This window comes from Lampetra fluviatilis, chromosome 47, assembly GCF_964198595.1.
Source record: "Lampetra fluviatilis chromosome 47, kcLamFluv1.1, whole genome shotgun sequence".
Lineage (NCBI taxonomy): Eukaryota > Metazoa > Chordata > Hyperoartia > Petromyzontiformes > Petromyzontidae > Lampetra > Lampetra fluviatilis.
This window is the reverse complement of record NC_136321.1, coordinates 5961392-5979845: the sequence shown is the minus strand read 5'-3', so window position 1 is coordinate 5979845 and position 18454 is coordinate 5961392. Positions and strand designations below refer to the sequence as shown.

At 47.3% G+C, this 18454-nt stretch overlaps 1 protein-coding gene across 2 annotated transcripts in view; it reads left to right on the top strand.

Moving 5' to 3' along the window:
- LOC144947902 (kelch-like protein 9) overlaps positions 1 to 18454 on the top strand; it is a 66438-nt gene that overhangs the window by 13344 nt on the left and 34640 nt on the right. For both annotated transcript variants that reach the window (XM_078877292.1, XM_078877293.1), the window contains one exon: positions 6314 to 6464. In XM_078877292.1, coding sequence (XP_078733418.1) covers positions 6314 to 6464 — 151 coding nt within the window. The remainder of the gene's footprint in view (positions 1 to 6313; positions 6465 to 18454) is intronic.

The following is an 18454-nucleotide window of genomic DNA, read 5'->3' as shown; positions in this document are numbered from 1 at the left end:
GATTCCATAATCGTGGAGTTTGGCAGCAGAAGGCTCCCTGTCTCCCATGTAACATCATCACAGTCTTGTCTTCGGAATTATGACAGGAACAGAATCAGCCGATCTAACTTTTCGCAGTGCAATATCCAACTTGAGCAGATCGGCGAGATATTTAGGAGCCAACCCATTCCAGTGCCTTACATGTGAGAAGACGATTATTGAAGTCGATTCTTTACTTCACAGGAAATATAAACTCGTAGTAATGTGGTCACCCGACTTGGAGCTGGTGAAAACCCGGGCAGCTGAGTTTTGCATACGTTGTAATCTATTTAAAACACTTTTAGAAACGCCAGAAAGCCAAGGTATTACAGCAAGGCAACCGAGATGAAATAACGACATGCACCATCCTCTAGACATCAGGAAAGTGTCATAGAAGAGCGTGTGGGCCAAGTGCGCCCGATTCTGTAAACTATCAAATTGCAACTTGGAAGGATTTTCTTTGGTGGGGAGAGCGCGGGGCGGGGGAGAGAGATGTCCTGTGAAATAAATAAAAACATCTTTCCCTGGAGCGGTTTACCCGACCCATGGAGCACAACGACAACGTCTACTCCATGAGATGTACAAAAAAGATTCTTGATCTCGCTACGAGACGACAGTGGAGAGAGACGACAATAGACTAGGGGGGGGAGGGTGGTGGTGACACATTGGCACCCGCTGTGTCGCCCTGACAAACCAGCCTTGTGTGTGTTGGGACAGCTGATCAGCAACCACGGTGATAAATAAACATTTACGCGCGCGTGTGTGTGTGGATATGGGCGATACCAGAGAAGGCTGTAATCTGGGCAAACAGAGGCTATCATCTAGGCATGAGTGAAGTTACCTGCACAATTTTTGCCATTTCTCTCTCTGCCTAATACATCTAATTGTCATCATCAAACTACGGTAGTATACTTTGTTTTGAACCTCAACTCAATTTACTGTAAGCACGGGGGAGATCATCATCATCATCATCAGCCGCGGTTAATCCACTGCCGGATGAAGTGGCCCTTCGCAAGCCGCCACCACCACCTTCCACAATCGTGCGATGCAACAATGATCCACCGGTGCACCAGCTTATTTAATCGCTCCGTCTCCCCGTGATGGACGTTCTCTTGACGGGTGGAGGGGAGGAGTAATTGTACACGTGAGCTGTACAAGGACTTGATTGCAGGGATTGTTTGCCAACAGTTGCCGATGGAGAAACTCGTAAAAATAATGAACTGGGGTTTTCTGTTGCCTGTGTTGTGATTGATTTTGTTTTCATGTTAAAAAAAAAACAATGTAATTATTGTTGTTGTTGCCGTGCGCTGTTATCGATGTGCATTATAGTAATGAAATTATGATCCCGTGGAAGGTTTTCTTTTTCTCTCCCCGTCTCTCCAACTCCACGATGTGCAATTAATTTTGAAAGCTAAAAAAAAGAATATCAAACCGTTGCTTCAAGAATTGACGGCACGATGAAAGCTCAGAGATAAACAATGATAACGTATTCATGACTCGCGAAAATAATTATTTTATAGTACTCTGTGGGTGACTCTTTGAGAACACAGATTTCATTTGCATCGCTATGGTATTGCCATTAATTTTTTAAATATGAATTTCCATCGAGTTTGGCAATTACACTGCACATGCCCACAGCAATGTGGAGAGATGCACGCTTGCGGAAATGCATTTGGGCGACGGGAAGAGGAACTGCACGTGGATTCGAGAACGCACGCAGGCTGAGAATGACATAATTCAGACCGTGACGCAAAGTGAGTGGGGGCATGGGCAGGGACGACGTCACGGCGAGATGGGAACGCTGATCGACGGTGAGGATTTAAAACTGTCTCCCAGACTAGGAGCGGAACGCGCCCAAGGAGTGGCGTCCGCCATGGAGATGGAACAATGAGGTCCGTTCGTGAGCAGGTGGCGGGGCGGCTTGGTGGAGGGCCTTCATCCAGCAGTGGATTGAGCAAATGCCGACGATGACGGTGATAGAGCAAATCCACCTGGACGATAGAGCTGACGGAAGGATGTTTTTATTTGACTTATTTCAGCACCTGCCTATGGCTACATCACACAGTATGTGTCCATCTCATCAGATTCCTGAAGCTAAGCAGGATTTGGGCCTGTACGGTGCTTAGACGAGTGACTGACGTGCACCAGTCGGTAATAAGGGTGGCTACGGGGCTGTGCAGCAAAATCTATTGTTGCACTGCACTTCCTATGCTCCCACGTCTACGTTCGAAAGTAGAGCGATTATCACGAATCTAATGAGCCAAGAATGTCTGTGTGTAACGCGCGTGACGTCACTCCACGTCGAACAGCCCCCCTCATTAATGATCATGAACGGGTGACGTCACTCCGCATGAAGGAGGTGGAACGGAATCGAAAATTTGTTTAGGAAAAGTAGCTTCCTTTCTTTACGGAAAGTAAAGTTAACAAATAAATCATTAATATTTAAAAAGCCAGAGCCTTGATGTCACGCTCACTCCGTAACGCTGTCATTAATAATCGTGAGCGGTTGACGTCACTCCACATGGGTGAGGGCCTCTTCACCGAGAACTTAACCCTCATTAAAAATCCAGAACCCTCACGCCACGCGAACCCTGTAACCCTTGTTGAGACGTAGAATGAATAAGGGCGCAATGATGAACATGGGATATCACCGTGAAATAAAACAAAGTCTGTGTTACCGGTCATAACAAATGGCACACCAATGGATGCACTGAATATTAGTTTACTGCCTGCTTTTCTCTTCAATGTCAGATTTACTGCTATACACCCGTCCTTGGACGACCTATAGGCTAGTATATATTATATATACGAGGTTTGATCCAAGAGTACAGGGACTATTTTTATTTAGACGCAACTAAAAGGACGACATCTCATCAAATGTATCTCCTGATCGAACACAATAGTCATCTCAGCGGCCCTGCCACGTGTCGAGGCGTCTCTGGTACTTCTTCTCTCCCGGGAGGACGGATTTCAGGTTCCCCAGCTGGGTTCCTGGATGATGGCTGGAGCGACATCCAGAAACCTCTTTCCTAAATTCAGGGTGCGCGTTTTATTATCGGCAAACGGGAAGAACAGAACAAAAGTCACGTGTGTAGAAATACAATAAAATGTTAAATAGATCACGACATTTCTACATACGTGACTTTTACCGAAAGAACCAATGAGTATAGTAATTCCTGCAGTCACGAAAGCTTCAATCCTAGATTAAAACGAAAGTCATCTGGTGGCAAATCTGGTGAATGACTATGCGTGGGTTGAGGAACGGGGTGATGACACTCTGTGGGTTCATGGCGATGGTGTAGGCACGGAACACACCGTGGTTATATATTTTTACATCTACGTGTGCTCGATGGAACTTGGTGACTTTGTCCGCAACTGGGTCAATCCAAACAGCTTTGAAAGTGTGCAATAAAGACAAATTTGAAAGGGATGATGTGTTCCAGCGTTGTTAATGTACAACATGTTTAAAGTTGTTGCAGGCTTTGTGTCTATTGAGGTTACGTTGCGTGAGTTCTTTTTAATTTTAATGAACTTCCGAATAATATATCGTTGAGACTCACAGCAATTTATATCCCGTTGACGCAGGAACACCGTAATGTCTATTCCGTTTGGAAACTTATTCAGGGCTGCTGCCTCATTTCAATTTAATGCGCATCGCATTGCTCTCAAACGGTGCACACTTGCACCGTCGCTGTTAATTCGCCAATAACCACGCTTTTTTATGGCTGCTACTCACTTCTCGTGTAGATTAAAGCCATTACGTTGTGACTCGCATGTTGCTTAAAGTTGATCGTCGTTCAGTCACATTTATTCATACGCAGCATCTGTATTATTATTGTGTTATGATCGTTAACAGCTTGAACGTCTCGATGGAGACAACTTTTGATTACGCCGCTAGGAATTGCACTTTGTTAAACAGCTAAACGCCTAATAACGAGTTCGAAAAGGACCACGTGATACGAATTCAGGGAATATTATCTTCACGACGACGACAGCGTGATGTGCCCACCAGGAGAGCCATACACCCCCCACCGCAACGCTCCTCAGGTGACCTTGAAAACTCAACCACGTGACCTGGGAGAGATGCCGATTGCCCGGTCCCAATGTCATAAGTTGCCGGCAGGTCTAAGCGTCGCGTCCACCAGTGCGATTTGCGTTAATGTCTGCCGGCTGCTCCTGCCGAGAGCGACTTAAATAATCCCTCACTGAGCCCACGACATCCACCCACCCCCACCGTGTGTGTGTGTGTGCTTATGCCGGTTTGAACCGTACAGATTGGGCTGCCTCAGATCCACCCTGGGTTTAACCAGGCTGGATTGCTTGAGCTCACCCCAGATGCTGCAAAGATCTAGACACGGTCCCATCGCTCGCTCCTTGGCCGGCAGGCTTAGGCTGCATTGGCTGGGTCACAAAGCCCGCGTGCCCAGACACTGTTGGTTACCCAAGAAGCTTATGTTTGGCCATATTGAATGGGGTTACGTTGTGTGTGACATGGGCTACAGAGGTGATGGGCTGATGTGGTCTGGAAAGATTTGGAGCTGACAGGACTTGCTGATGACCAGTACCAGCAGAGTCAAGATTGACAAAAACGGAGGGGGGGGGGTGAGCGACGCTCACAACAATGAGCCGAGCGTTGGGCGAGTTGTCATAGTGGGGAGCACAGCTGATGCATCTGCCCGTCATTTCAGTCAGTCAACCCATAGCACCCGAGTCTTTCCCGTGACCTCCTACCACCGAGCCTTCGACATTTCACGTGGCCCCAACGTCTGGCAACAAGCGCCGTGGTAACATCACGGCCACTTAAGTGGCGAACGACGGGTGGCAGACAATGTTTGCTGCGTGTGTACGTATACGGTAAGAGGTTAGCGTCAGTGGTTAGCGCACTGCGCTGCAAGCCCAATTCCCGGCCGTGGCTAAAACCATTTAACTTGGACAGCTGAGGGTTCTGCGTTGATGGTCCGCGTTGACCTCTGTGCACGACCTCACGCCGAGTCTCAGTGACGGTCGGAGCAGAGTCACCGGCGATTTGATGGATCCAGGGAGTGGCGACGGCGACCACAAGGCCAGAGGGGGACGGCCGCCTGCTCCGGCTTCATCGTCCAGTCCTGTGCCTTCCCTACGTCGGCTCAGCCTCTAAACGAGGACCTCAGGCGACGCGTAAACATGCACCACTGGGGAATGAAGACGCACGTGTGTGTGATGCCAATCACACCACCCGCTACGTTCGCCGTGCTGGCCTTGATGGGTGCTCGCTAACAGGACTTTAGTACGCACGTGCGTTGAACTTCTTTCGCACCGCAAGCAGCCAACTGTGCTGATCGGAGGTGCGGGGGGAGGATAGCAAACTAAACACAAAAAAGCAGTTTTAAAGAATGACTTTTTTATCTAGATAATTTAAAAGTGCCAAGCTGCAGCGGCTTCCTAATTTTGGAAGGAAGAGCGTTCCAGACGGCCGCAAAAGCGCACCTGAAAGCGAGCAATGCGGTGACCACCGCCTTTGTTCAATGGGTAGCCAAAAGCCGCTGAGAGGATGAGCGGAGTTCGCGTGATGATAGTTTATGGTCCTCGAAATAAGCAAGGTATTGTGGATCATTTGTGGCAAGCGCTTTGTGTATAATGTGTATGCCAACACTGCACGTAGGCTCCACGGGACATGTTTGTGTTTTGAACATCGGTTTACACACCGGACCCGGTATTGTGTGTTGTGGGAGGGAACTCCAACTCCCCCCACCCCATCAGCATTGGGAAGACAAAGGTGGCCGGCCACACCACCCCCTTCGCGTGCCACGCCGCCGTTACCACATGCACTCGCCAACGGCACTTGCGCCAAAAATCTACGAAAGCTACACGGGGGGGGGAGGAGACATCTTTCTCTTTCATAATACACATCTTTTTTGGGGGGGTTAGATCGCTTAAATATATAAATGTGTCGTTAAACCCGCCACCACCCGACACAGCCAACTAGTAAGGTTTGTCAGGTAACGTGGCCAAAGCCGCAACATTTGCAATGCACTCCAACACACAGCCGGTGTTGCTGTACAAGTGACGAATTGGCACGTTCTGTTTACGTGACAAACCTTACTAGTTGCCTGTGTCGGGTGGTAGCGGGTTTAACGACACTTCCATATACTTACGCGATCTAACCCCCAAAAATACTCGTATCATGGATGCTATTGGTCGCTAAAGCCAACGTGTTAAACCGATCTTTCTCTTTCTTTACACTTATGTAAACGTTGGTGCCCTTTCTGCATGTACCCCCCCCCCCCCCTGCCACCCCACCCACCTGCGTGTGTAGGTACATGGGCGATGAGGGCAAGGCTGCCATGAGAGCCCTGCCCATGGAAGGAGAGCCCTGTCCTCGGGCAGCACTGGCGGTGTCAAACTGCAAGCCAGCCGGGGGCACACGCGTGTTCACCAGCAACACGCACAGCGCACACGTGGTCCAGGTACAAACCGCACTGTACAATGGGCAGGACGGGCATCATCGAATGGGGACCCCCAGAATTGCTAGTCTATGGGTCTCTTCGTGAGTCTATGCGTATCTGTGTGAGTCTAAAGGTCTCTGTGTGATTATATGGGTCTCTGTGTGATTCAACGGGTCTCTATGTCAGTCTTTGAGTCTCTTTGTGAGTCTATGGCTCTCTGATTCCATGCGTCTCTGTGCTAGTCTATGGGTCTCTCCGTGAGTCTATGCGTATCTGTGTGAGTCTAAAGGTCTCTGTGTGATTATATGGGTCTCTGTGTGATGCTATGGGTCTCTGTGTCAGTCTATGAGTCTCTTTGTGAATCTGTGGGTCTCTAATTCCATGCGTCTCTGTGCTAGTCTATAGGTATTTCCGTGAGTCTATGCATATCTGTGTGAGTCTGTGGGTCTCTGGGTCTATGTAACTTTATTTACCCGGAACCGTATTTATTTTAAATGTAATATCACCTCCGCTCAAGGGGGTATCAAAATGTCGTACGCTAAATAAAATGCAAAGACAAACTAAAAGAACATTCCAGTAAAAGCCATGAGAAAACAGTGAATCTTGCACTCCCTCCGAAAGACACCGAGGCCTTCCAGCGTGCCTGATCACCGCCGGCTAGGTATTCCATATCCTTGGGGCGACGCTTCAGAATGCCCGACGCCTACCCAGCGGCGAGCAAAAAGAAGAGGCTGGGAGAGTAGCCGTAGCAGGTGCTGCTCTAAAGAGCGTAGAGCAAGAACTCCAGGCGTGTGGCAGATCAGTCGGGGCCCCGAGGTATATTGGTCCAAGACCGAGCAGTACTTCACAGACCAGCATGGCTAACTTATACTGAATGCGAAATCTTACTGGAAGCCAGTGCTATGAGTCTCTGTGTGAGTCTATGGATCTCCGAGTCTATGGGTTTCTGTGTTAGTGTCTGGGTCTCTGTGTGAGTCTATGGGTCTCTGAGTCTATGAGTTTGCAGTCACGAAAGCTTTAAATCCAATTACGACTGCTGATTGTACCCACCTAGCTCTGGCTCACACGACCATCTTCACCCCACCCACCCATTACTGCTCGCGCTGTCAACACAACGTGATGACATCTTGGATGGAGGCTCTTAGGAGGGAGAGCTGGCGAGCTTTAAGGTTAGACATCAGCGGCGCAGGCCCCGTGCCAAGACGGCTTTTGTCAAAAAAAATTCAGAACCGCTGCCGCGCAGATATCATTTTCCGTGCGCTGGCCCGCCAAAAACGTCGCGTGCCATTGTCGCACCTGCGAGCGTTTTGGCGTATCTATCATAACAACGACAATCATGAAACAAACGGTGGAATCTCAGCTACGAGGTTTTTGGTCGCGGTCTGTGTTCGGGATCTGGCGCTTGTGTGTGTGTCTGTGCGTGAAGCCACACACACACAATAGGGCAAAGCCGAGGCCAAGAAACATCTTACGGTGTTGGGCAGTTCTTACAAAGAAATACATATTTTTTTCCGTGGTAAATATCAATACCATACCAATTTTCTCGCATCCACCACTGCAAAGAGGGAGACGGCACCGCATCGGTTGACGGGCTGCGCGATGAACCCGGTGACCCGAGTTCGTATCCTGCCAACGGCTAACGTCAGTGGGAATTATACCTCGGGATCCCTTCGGTTGACTCGGCGGGCGGGTACCGCCAAGAGACGGGGTTCAATTCTGAGTCTCGGCCCTGCCGTGATTGAATTGGGTCCTCCGGTGCAACGAGTTTCTCTTGTCAGATGAAAATTAAATGAGCGCCCGGCTCGCCACGTCGACGTCGGCGCTGGTGGAGAAAAAGGCGGCCGGGCGTGGGACGCTGGCCACGCCGCACCCTGCAGGCCTCAAAAAAGGTGCCCCCCAACATTTTTTTTCTGTGAGGCTATATGGAGACCATTATGTTTGTGTGAAACCACGCACCTTTAAGGCACCCTTTTCTTGATTGATGACTAAAGCGTGAATTCGCACAGAGTTGTCTCACGAGAGCTGTGGCCGCCTCTCGTTTGACTTTTCAATATGTTTTAGGTCTCGGCTCTTGATTAAACGAAACACGCGGCACCCCCCCCCCCGCCGCCGCCCCCACCTTTTTTCCCTTAACCTTTCCGATAAGATTCTCTCTTCCGCAACGATGGACTTTCCGCGTTCTTTCATTTCGCAATTTTCCCAGTGTCCCTTTATTCCTCCTCGCTTCTCTTCGCACCTGCCTGTAGCACGGCAGTGCGAGTCGCAGGCTGAGCTCAATGGAAGGCTCTTCCTGGAAAATCGTGCACGGTATCGGCGCCCGCGCGTAATTGGAAAGTGTTTCCATTCCCGTTAAATAGCCTTTCTTCGTTACGTACATTCATACGCCGATTTCCTTTCATAAAATAATTCTTTTAAAAGCGCCACGACCTGCTCTTGTCTCCCACTTCACGAGAGAGTCCTTGCCTTGAACATCTGGCGGTTCGCCAGCATTGATTCCAGCACGCTTGGCTGCTGGTGAGACACTGAATGTCGAAAGCGGTCCAGAGTTTACTCGGAACTGAACCGATGCTGTTGGAATTGTGCACGACCAGAGGGCCATAGGGCCGATGGGTTATGCATCTTCTTTTTTTAACGTGGATTAGAGGTGTTGTCGCATTGACTGTTAAGAAAAGTAAGTGGCCTTGGGCGGGACGCGTCGCTCGAAGTAATGATGGCCGGTGATCGAGATGAACGACGCGGTGATTGCCAAATAAAGTCCACCACGGAGATGGATTGTCATGTCGCATGATGGACGGCGAAGGCTTGGGGGGGGGGGGATTTCATCTAGCGGTGGATAGTTCATCGCCGCTGCTGCTGCTGCTGATGATGATGATTGACGACTATGAGGATTTCTATGATTAGCTCTCAGCGCATTTGGGCGAGGAACTAGAATTCTGTAAACGCGAATTCCCACGCACGAAGCTGTCGGGCCAGGGCACGTCACGCCAAACAAAATCACCACCCACTCTGATAATCGAGCGTGGCCAAGCGTCCCGAAGGGGCCTTTGCGAATGTGTCACGACCCCATATTTCACGACACAAGACCCCGCCAGCTGAGGCCTCGAGGCAACCACGGGGAGACTCTATCAAGAGCAAGACCACGAAGCAAGAAATGAATGGTTGGAGAGACTGCGAACGTGTCGGAAAATAAGACTCGTTAACGCATAAGCAGATGAACAATACTATGAACATTTTTATTTCTAATCTGTTTCACGAATGATTGGCTCGGGAGAGATGAAATTGTAAACGGTAAAATTACAACACTATTCATCAATTACACTCCCCTAAAGGGGAAACAATTAGGTAATCGGGCAATGACTCTTAACTTCACAGCATTGGCAAATAAAAAATTAATCCAGAACAGACCGTACACAACGTTTCACGACGCAATGCCCCCATCCACAAATGCGAAGGAGTTCATCATCACAACGATGACGCACTCCGCTGTCTCCTGACGCAGTTATCTGGGCTTGACCTCCTGAATGTGAAATTGTGGCCGTTGTTCTGCATCTGCATCAGACGTATGAACGAAGAAGAATAAGCAGGCGAAGGGACATTGCTTGAAACGTCGGCAATTATTTATGTCGACAGCGACGGACTGTCTCTGCCACAATGAAGGTCCATTGCCCCAAATGTCGCCTATTAAATATTTGTTCCCAAGTGTTGCTGACGAACATGTTGACAGTTTGCCATTTCCACTGCGGCGCAGCCCAATGATGTTTCTGCTCGAGACAGTGGTTTTTCAGATCCATTAGTTCACAGGTAGCCGAGGTAAATCTGAAAAGGTGGGCCAATTGCAGGTGTGGAGATCGTAATACTTGGACAGCTTCGGTGCAGTGTGTTGAGGAGTCAACAGACTGCGATGTTTCCTTCTCAACTGTGCATTGAGGTGGTGCTCATCTATTCTTTACAGCCCTGAGCCAGTGGTGAAAATTCCACATTCCTATGCCAGGGCCGATAATTTTTTGTCCGAGAGGACAACCCCGTTGAGTTCCCCCACTAATTGGCACTCGTTTAATTGACCCCCAAAGGGACGATGGGCTGAGTCAATCACCGAAGCAGGATGTGAACTCGCAACCTTTCTGATTGCGAGCTCGGTATGAATGTTCGGACGGACTATACACGGACAAGGGGTCGTGCTGTGTGGCGAGGCTGGCACGCTGGAAGTTTGTCTGAGCACCGTGGCGGTGTTTCTCAACTCCAGTTCCTTGTGACGCCCCCCACCGTGCAACCTTCTGCAGTTGCCACCTTTCAGTAGGATCAAGGCGTGGGCGATGAGACGGGGAGGGTGGGGTGTTACGGGGACAGCATTGAGAAACACGACACTACGGGCTACCTGCCACAAAGAAACATCGGGAACAGGAGAGCTGATGATGATGGGTTTGTGACAATGACCTGTGCGGTACCCATGCACACAGAGTGGAGGGAGTGTGGACAGCCAGAAATCGGGAGGAAGGAAAAAAACTCAAGCCAGACAAACAAATCGCCCGACCATTGAGATATCATTCCCCGGCGACTTACTCCGTATTGTAGGGCGAGCGCGAGTAAATAATGAAATGTCAGGGAACGGCATGATAAATAAAGACGATAGCAAACAAAAAGACCAAAAGAGTCCCCATTGTATTGATGCTACAGAAGCCATGAATACGGTCGATCAGTCCCGTTTGGAGCTGCGTCCAGCAGTCCCAGTGACAAGTTGCGGACCTGCGGAGGGAGAAGGCGCAACTTCCCGGAGCCATGAAATTATCGAGGCGCGTTTTTTTCCGGTTGTACCTCCATGTTCGCGGCATGACGTGCCGACGTTTCCCGCCGGGTTGCTGGGGTGATCTCAAGAACGCTGCAAATCTCGAGACGTTCGATAACTTTGGCCTCAAGAGCAAGGCTTGGCGGTGCACCGGCACAGGTGGTGACGCTTTGAGACGGTGGCCAGAGTGAGAGGCCCCTTTACTGGAGATTTTACCCAGACGTGCAAACACTTACGACAAACGCTCTGTGCCACTTCATTTGTATGCGACACTCCTCCCGCAGTTAATAGAGAGAGGGAGGGACCGTGGTTATCCTGGGTGGCACCATTTCTTCCCATAATAATGACGGTTACTGGGCCGTGCTGATCATAGCAACATACGGATGATGGTAATGATGACCATATCTTACGTGCAAAGCACGCTTTGTTGGAGGGGGGGGGGGGAACAAAGAAGATTGCACGTGTGATTATGATTTTACATTTTCTTTCAGAAATGACAAAATCAGGATTTATGAAAATAGGCCAACACGGCTATTAGAGTATATATGTTTCTGTTTCTGTTAATGTACTCTGATGAAGGAAGCTTGTGTTGCCTCCGAAACGTCGTGATTTAATTTAGTTGTTTTCATTTATTTAATTTTATTGATTGTTTTACCTACGTGACTTTACCGAAAAAACCAAAGAGTGTGAATCCTTGCAGTCACGAAAGCTTCAAATCTAGAAGTACTCTGGTGTATTGTTATTGCTCTACTGTATACGATGTCATGTACTGCAGAAGGCCTTTGCAAGCGCCACAATGGCGAGATGTTAACTACCTCGCCTGGTATACAGGAGGTTGTCAGTTCAATCCTAACGCCTGTGTATTTTGAGTTTGCATATTCTCCCCGTGGTAGCGTGGATTTTTCTCCGGGTCCCCCGATTTTTCCCTCGACATTTAGAATCACTCGTTTAGATTATTCGGCTGCGATAAATTTCCACGCGCCAAGCCACTTCGTTGAGCTGTCATTTGTGGCCAGTTCGCTTCTGAAAGAGAGCTCAGTAGCTCAGTGGTGCTCACCCGGTAATACGAAACGTCGTCTTTAGTTTATATAGAGTGCGGTGCAAGGATGTTGCTGCATTTTGTGTAATGGTTATCACACTGGACGTGCAATCAATCCAGACGTCTCCCAATGCGGCCAACGGGCACATTCCTCGTGCCACTGCCGGCGGAAGGGACCCCAGACTTAGAGGCGAGCCTCCTATGCGAGATGGAGAGTCGATGGCCAAATCCTCCTTGTTGGCAGGGCGTCTTCGATGAAGGTGGGAGCAATTCTAGATTTGAAGCTTTCGTGACTGCAAGGATTCATACTCTTAGTTTTTTTCGGTAAAGTCACGTAGGTAAAAAATAAAGAATAAAAATTAAATAATAGGAATAAAATTATAAATCACGACGTTTCAGAGGCAACACAAGTCTCCGTCATCAGGTGGGACCGTCACAGCTAGATTTACTGTATCAAGTGAGGCAAAATTCCAAGAGACAAGCCCTTAAATACAAGTTAAGGGGGGAGGAGGGGGGAAAGGCTTATCTGAATGTGGCAGCCAATGAATGGAACGTGTTTTGGGGGGGGGGGAATTGTGCCTCACTGGCTACAGTAAATCTAGCTGTGACGGTCCCACCTGATGACGGAGACTTGTGTTGCCTCTGAAACGTCGTGATTTGTTATTTTATTTCTATTATTATTAATATTGTAAAAAAAAATATTATTTATTTTTTTACCCACGTGACTTTACCGAAAAAACCTAAGAGTATAGTGGGAGCAGCCCACACTTTACCCCACCACACACGCAGCACATGTATCGATCAACTGTGGTGTGCCCTTTGAGTCTGCTGGGTGGACAGGACGTGGAGAGGCTGGGGCTAGAGGTGGGGGAGAGAGAAGGGCGATTTGTGAATCTGTATGTAATGTGTCTGTGATTAAATCCAAGAGGCGTTCTGTACCCGCGAGTTGGAAGGCGACGGAAAACAAAGTTGCGTCTGCACATTGTAACAAATCACAAGCAAGCTTCTTCTGTGCTTTTATTACGCAGCAAAAAGTCGCGTTGCTTAAAGCCACTTGTCATCAGAGTTCAGTTTTTTTTTACTTCGTTGGCTTGCGTTTGACTTAGAGAGCTTGTCCCCCCCCGTCCCCCCCCCCCCCCCATTGAATATAATTAGTCGATTAAGTTCATTAATATAATTTGGATGGGAAATTACCATAGCCGGGCCGTTTCCAATTGCAGCCTTGAGTTGAAATGAGGTAACCGGTCGCATTTGGCCCATGCTCTGTGGCGCAGCGGTTAACGCACTGCGCTACGAACCGGTCCTGGGCCTCGCCTAGGTCGACTCGGCCTCAAATGAGTACCTGGTTGCGGTGTCTAAAAATATCGACACTCGGAGGAGACAAAAGCGGCCGGGCGTGGTGTTGGCCAGGCACGTGGGGGGGGGGGGGGGGCTTTAGCGGGAGTGCCGTGCACATTCCGCCGTGCGTGTGCAATGCGATTAGGGCGCTGCAAATTGGCACGGCGATCCGTGTGCAACTGCCCTTAATTGGCGTGATGCGAGCAATTAGCCCGCGATGCAGATTAGCAGAAATGTCCCGGCGTAGCATCGAGTGCTCACGCATTTGTTGACGACCTTTGCCTGATATTTCTGCCGCCGATTTGTAATTCCCTCGCAGCGTATCGTGCTTAATTGCGTTTACAAGTTGATCAAATAATATAATGTGTTTCATTAGCTGCGAAACCCTTGCCCCGTTGTGTTCATATTTGTTGTGTTTTTTTATGTTTGTGTATTTCAAAACCCATAACGCACCGTTCCTCAAATCGTCGAGTTGCCGCTGTGTATAATTATCTATTGAACACTCTATTGATCAGGGTTCTTTACACATTTGCAACGCATGGAGAAAATCTATATCATCGCAAGGATGCGTGGACACGTTCGCGTGTTTGCCGACAAACCGCCAGCGCATTCTTTATTTGGAGCCGCCTCGCATGCCATTTCGGTCCCGTGAGAAGATTGCGATGTGTTTGCGTATCTTTCACAGGATCGTATTCAGGCGTCCCCGCAGCAGGCGCGCGGTCATTAATACGTCGAATATATATCGAAACAAGAACGGAAAAGTTCGCAGAGCAGCATGGAGAGATGCATGCCTGGAATTACCCTGAAGAGGCAGAGAGAGAGAGAGGGAGGGAGGGATGCGTGGATTGATGAACGCAGGCAGGTTAAAGGCACCGTCCACACTATTTAAGGAAATCAAGCGCGCTTAGACATGGCACGTCTTGTGAAGGGGGAGGCCAACAATTATAGCACTGGTCAACACACATTTTCTGGCATAAGGTATTCCAACGGTTTTAATGTAATTTTGGGGTGCTGATTCCAAATCTGGCATCAGTTTTTGTCTATCACATCAGGTTTTTGAGATATCAAATATTGCATTTCCAATAAAAACTACAGAAGAAAAATATTAAATAAATGTGGAAATCTACATAAATTGATATTATAAATACACTATCCTAAAAATACAGCACCATATTTTAACACTAAAGCAGTCACTGACTCGCAACAACTTGCAATCATAAGTGACAGGGTTTTTTTCGGGTAAAATCAATGAAAATGGGGTATGCTGATAACATAAAAATGATGTGATAGAGCAAATCTGAGATCAGATTTGGAATCAGCACCCTGAAATTAGTCTAAACCAGCTGCAAAAGTCCAGGCCAGAAAAAAATGATTTTTATTTTTGGCCAGTGTAATGGATTGGCAGCCAGGCAATGGGAGGTGACTTAATTATTGATATTATTTCACACTACTTACTGTACGTGTCGAAGTAGCGCTTTGCAAAGAGTTCTTTCACCCGTGTTTGAAAAGTCATTTTTGTACATTCACAGAAATAGGCCTTTGATGAAATCGCTGCAGAATGCACCACCCCATGATATCCTGGCAGCTGAGCAGGGTTGATACTGGTCAGCGCATGGGCAAGCCCTCATCCATCCAGCAGTGGATTGGAAAAAGGGCGGTACACGCACACGCACGCAGCAATATTGTATTAACATTGAACCTCTCGGTGAGTTTTCCACGGAGTGCAGTGCCAAACAGGCTTGTCTCACTGTGACATTGCCAGACTGCAAAGTGGGTGCGCATAGCCACAGGCAGCTTGCGAGACAACAAACCAAGGGATGTGTTGGCAGGGGGGAAGCAAACACAACTCAAAGGGCACTCAGCCGCCATCCATCCACGAACACTCGCCTTGCAGTGTAAAATTATACCATATCCAACTATAGGTCAGTCAACACTTCTCCGAGCTCCCTCTCGCTCTCAATACAGGCAATTGGAACGGTGGCTGGGTAGCCCCCAGAGGGCAGGGTATTGAGCCAGCAGCGCTAAGATCCTGGGTTCACCCGTGATGCAAGCGGGCTTCTCGGCCCCAGTCAGCCATATACTTACATAGAGACCCATAGACTTGTGCAGAGATACGCAGACTCGCCTAGACTGAGTTGTGATGAAACCAGGTTCTCGCGTAAAGTTAGTTGTTTGTCTTAGGCCGGTCATCCATAGACACACATAGAGAATCATAGACTTACATAGAGAATCATAGACTTATATAGAGACCCATAGACTAAAATAGAGAATCTACATAGAGACACATAGACTCAAATAGAGAATCATAGACTTACACAGAGACACATAGACTCGCATAGAGAATCATAGACTTACACAGAGACCCATAGACTCACATAGAGAATCATAGACTTACACAGAGACACAGAGACTTACATAGAGAATCATGGACTTGCATAGAGACCCACATACTCATATAGAGGGAGGCGTTTATTGAGTTGATAATTATCTCAGGCTTGTCACCAATGAATGCAGACAAAAATAACTCAGCACATTAAAACACGTTCGTCATTCACGTGGTGAGATTCCAGCTCTCAGACTTAGACATCGATGGATATACGACCACCACTCTTGGCAAGGCATGCACAAGGTGTGACTGCAGAAGTAGTTCTGTAGGATCAACTTCCAGGGCAATTATTTGACACGTTGTTCAGGCATGGTTCCCTGCAGAGTTCCGAATGTATATTTCATCGTCCCGTGGCTTGACGTACATAGCGCAACTGGAATGTATTTTTTTAAATCGAAAAAAAAAACCAAAATATTTTTTAAATAAATAATATTAACATTTTTTTTTTAAACACGCTTTAATTAAATGTACCCTACTAGTAATGGCAGAACTTCACGACTCCAGGAAGAGGCCGCAAAGCTTGCCATAACTTAAGGGGCTGTGGTGATTTACAGCCAATGTTAGTTGAGCGTGGACAATTAGGCTCAAGCCGAGACATAACATGTAAAAAATTATGTTTAAAATACTTTTTTAATAGAACATAGTATTGTCATCAGTATGACATAAGTATACTAAGTTTGCGGTCCATATTACATTGGGAAGTGGGTTAAAATTGAGTTACAATATTTGAGGATACAACAAAAACAACAGAGTGAGTTCATAGAAAGCGTGTATAAAGATCTTTAACATTTATTTTTTTATTTTTCATGATAGAATATAGTATTGTCATCAGTATGACATAAGTATACCAAGTTTGCAGTCGATATTACATTGGGAAGTGAGTTAAAAGTGAGTTACAAGATTTAAGGATACGACAACAACAACAGACAGAGTTAAATAAAAGCGTGTGATAATAAAAAAGATGGGGGCATTCCAGAAATGTTTTGGGGCACTACATTGTTAGGCAGCGTGGCCGATGAAAGCGTCCAGTGCTCTTTCGAGTTGCACTTACTCAGCACGCGAATTCATCTCTCGCCAACAGCTCCGAAAGCTTCCACAGCCCGTGGAACGAATTTCTACTCTCCAGCGTGCACCGTGAAGGTCACGTGACCTCCGTTTGGCCCTGACGTTTCTGAACGATCACTTCACATTTTTTTTTTGGGGGGGGGGGGGCACGGTTTGCGTGCTGTTGTCCAAGGTTTCTGTCCGTCAGTAATTTCATTTTTTTTTACTTCCCCTCGAAGGTTTTTCCGTCGTCCCTTTTGTCCAAAAAGTTGTGCCAAGTCGTCAAAATGAAAATACGGTCCGGACACTTTGTCGTAGTCATCATCGTCGTGCGATTGTGACCTTTGGTATAAACTGCCTCTATGTTAAACTCACAGGGAGAGAGACACGCAAACTCCAAATATACAGGCATCAGGGTCAGGATCGACCCCACGGCGTCCTGCATACCGGTGCGAGGTAGTGAACATCTCACCACCGTGTTGCCTCTGCAGTGTCACCCGTGAAGGCTGCTGCACGATGGGAAGTTACGTTGCGAATGTAGCGCCCACTCTCCGGCAGACTGAATCACAGGGCGCACATACACGCGCAGCTCTAGCCGAATGCATAATGCATGACTAAAATGCAAAAAAAAAAAAAATTCACGGGTAATGAACATTTTCTTATAATTGATTAAACCGGAATCAGTTAATGCTTAAAAAATGTATAAAAAGTATAAAATGAGAAACAAAGTAAAATAATGCCATTATTATAAAATAATCCCTTTTTGAAATGATAAAAAAAATACCCCCGAAAAAAGATACACTTGCAATGAAACGTAATGAAAACGTAATTCACTTAACTGGCACTATTTTTCTTTACTTACCATAATAACATTTCAATATACACCTTTCCTTTCACGGTATTAAAACGTACGACCGCATTACGCTAATACGCCGTTGTAAATCATTGCTCTCTGTTGCGACCCCGTGATTGCCAAGTTTCCAATTAAAATTTCAGTGGCCTGCTTTTAAAAAATAAAAAAGCGATTTTTAAACGTAATGAATTCCTCCGCACGCAGGCCATTCTTTTTTGTGTCTGCTTGCTTGCACCTCACGCAGTTGCACACATCCAGGGAAGATAAGATATGGTGTAGACCAGTGCCGGATTATCCTCGTAGCAAAAGTTAGCTACAAATGCTACAGGCCCCACACTTTCAAGGGCCCCCGTGCTAAATGCTTTCAAGCTACCAATATCGTTCCAGTGATTCTGCACTTGCTCTATTACTATAGTACTATACCACCTTCAACTTTTATGAACGACTGGGTGTTTAAGGTTAGGGATTTGTCGTATTATATGGCTGTGTAGCAAATAAAAAAAATACAATTACTTTACTATGCAAGAAAAAAATGCGTGTTTAATATTTATCTTTTTTTTAATTTAAG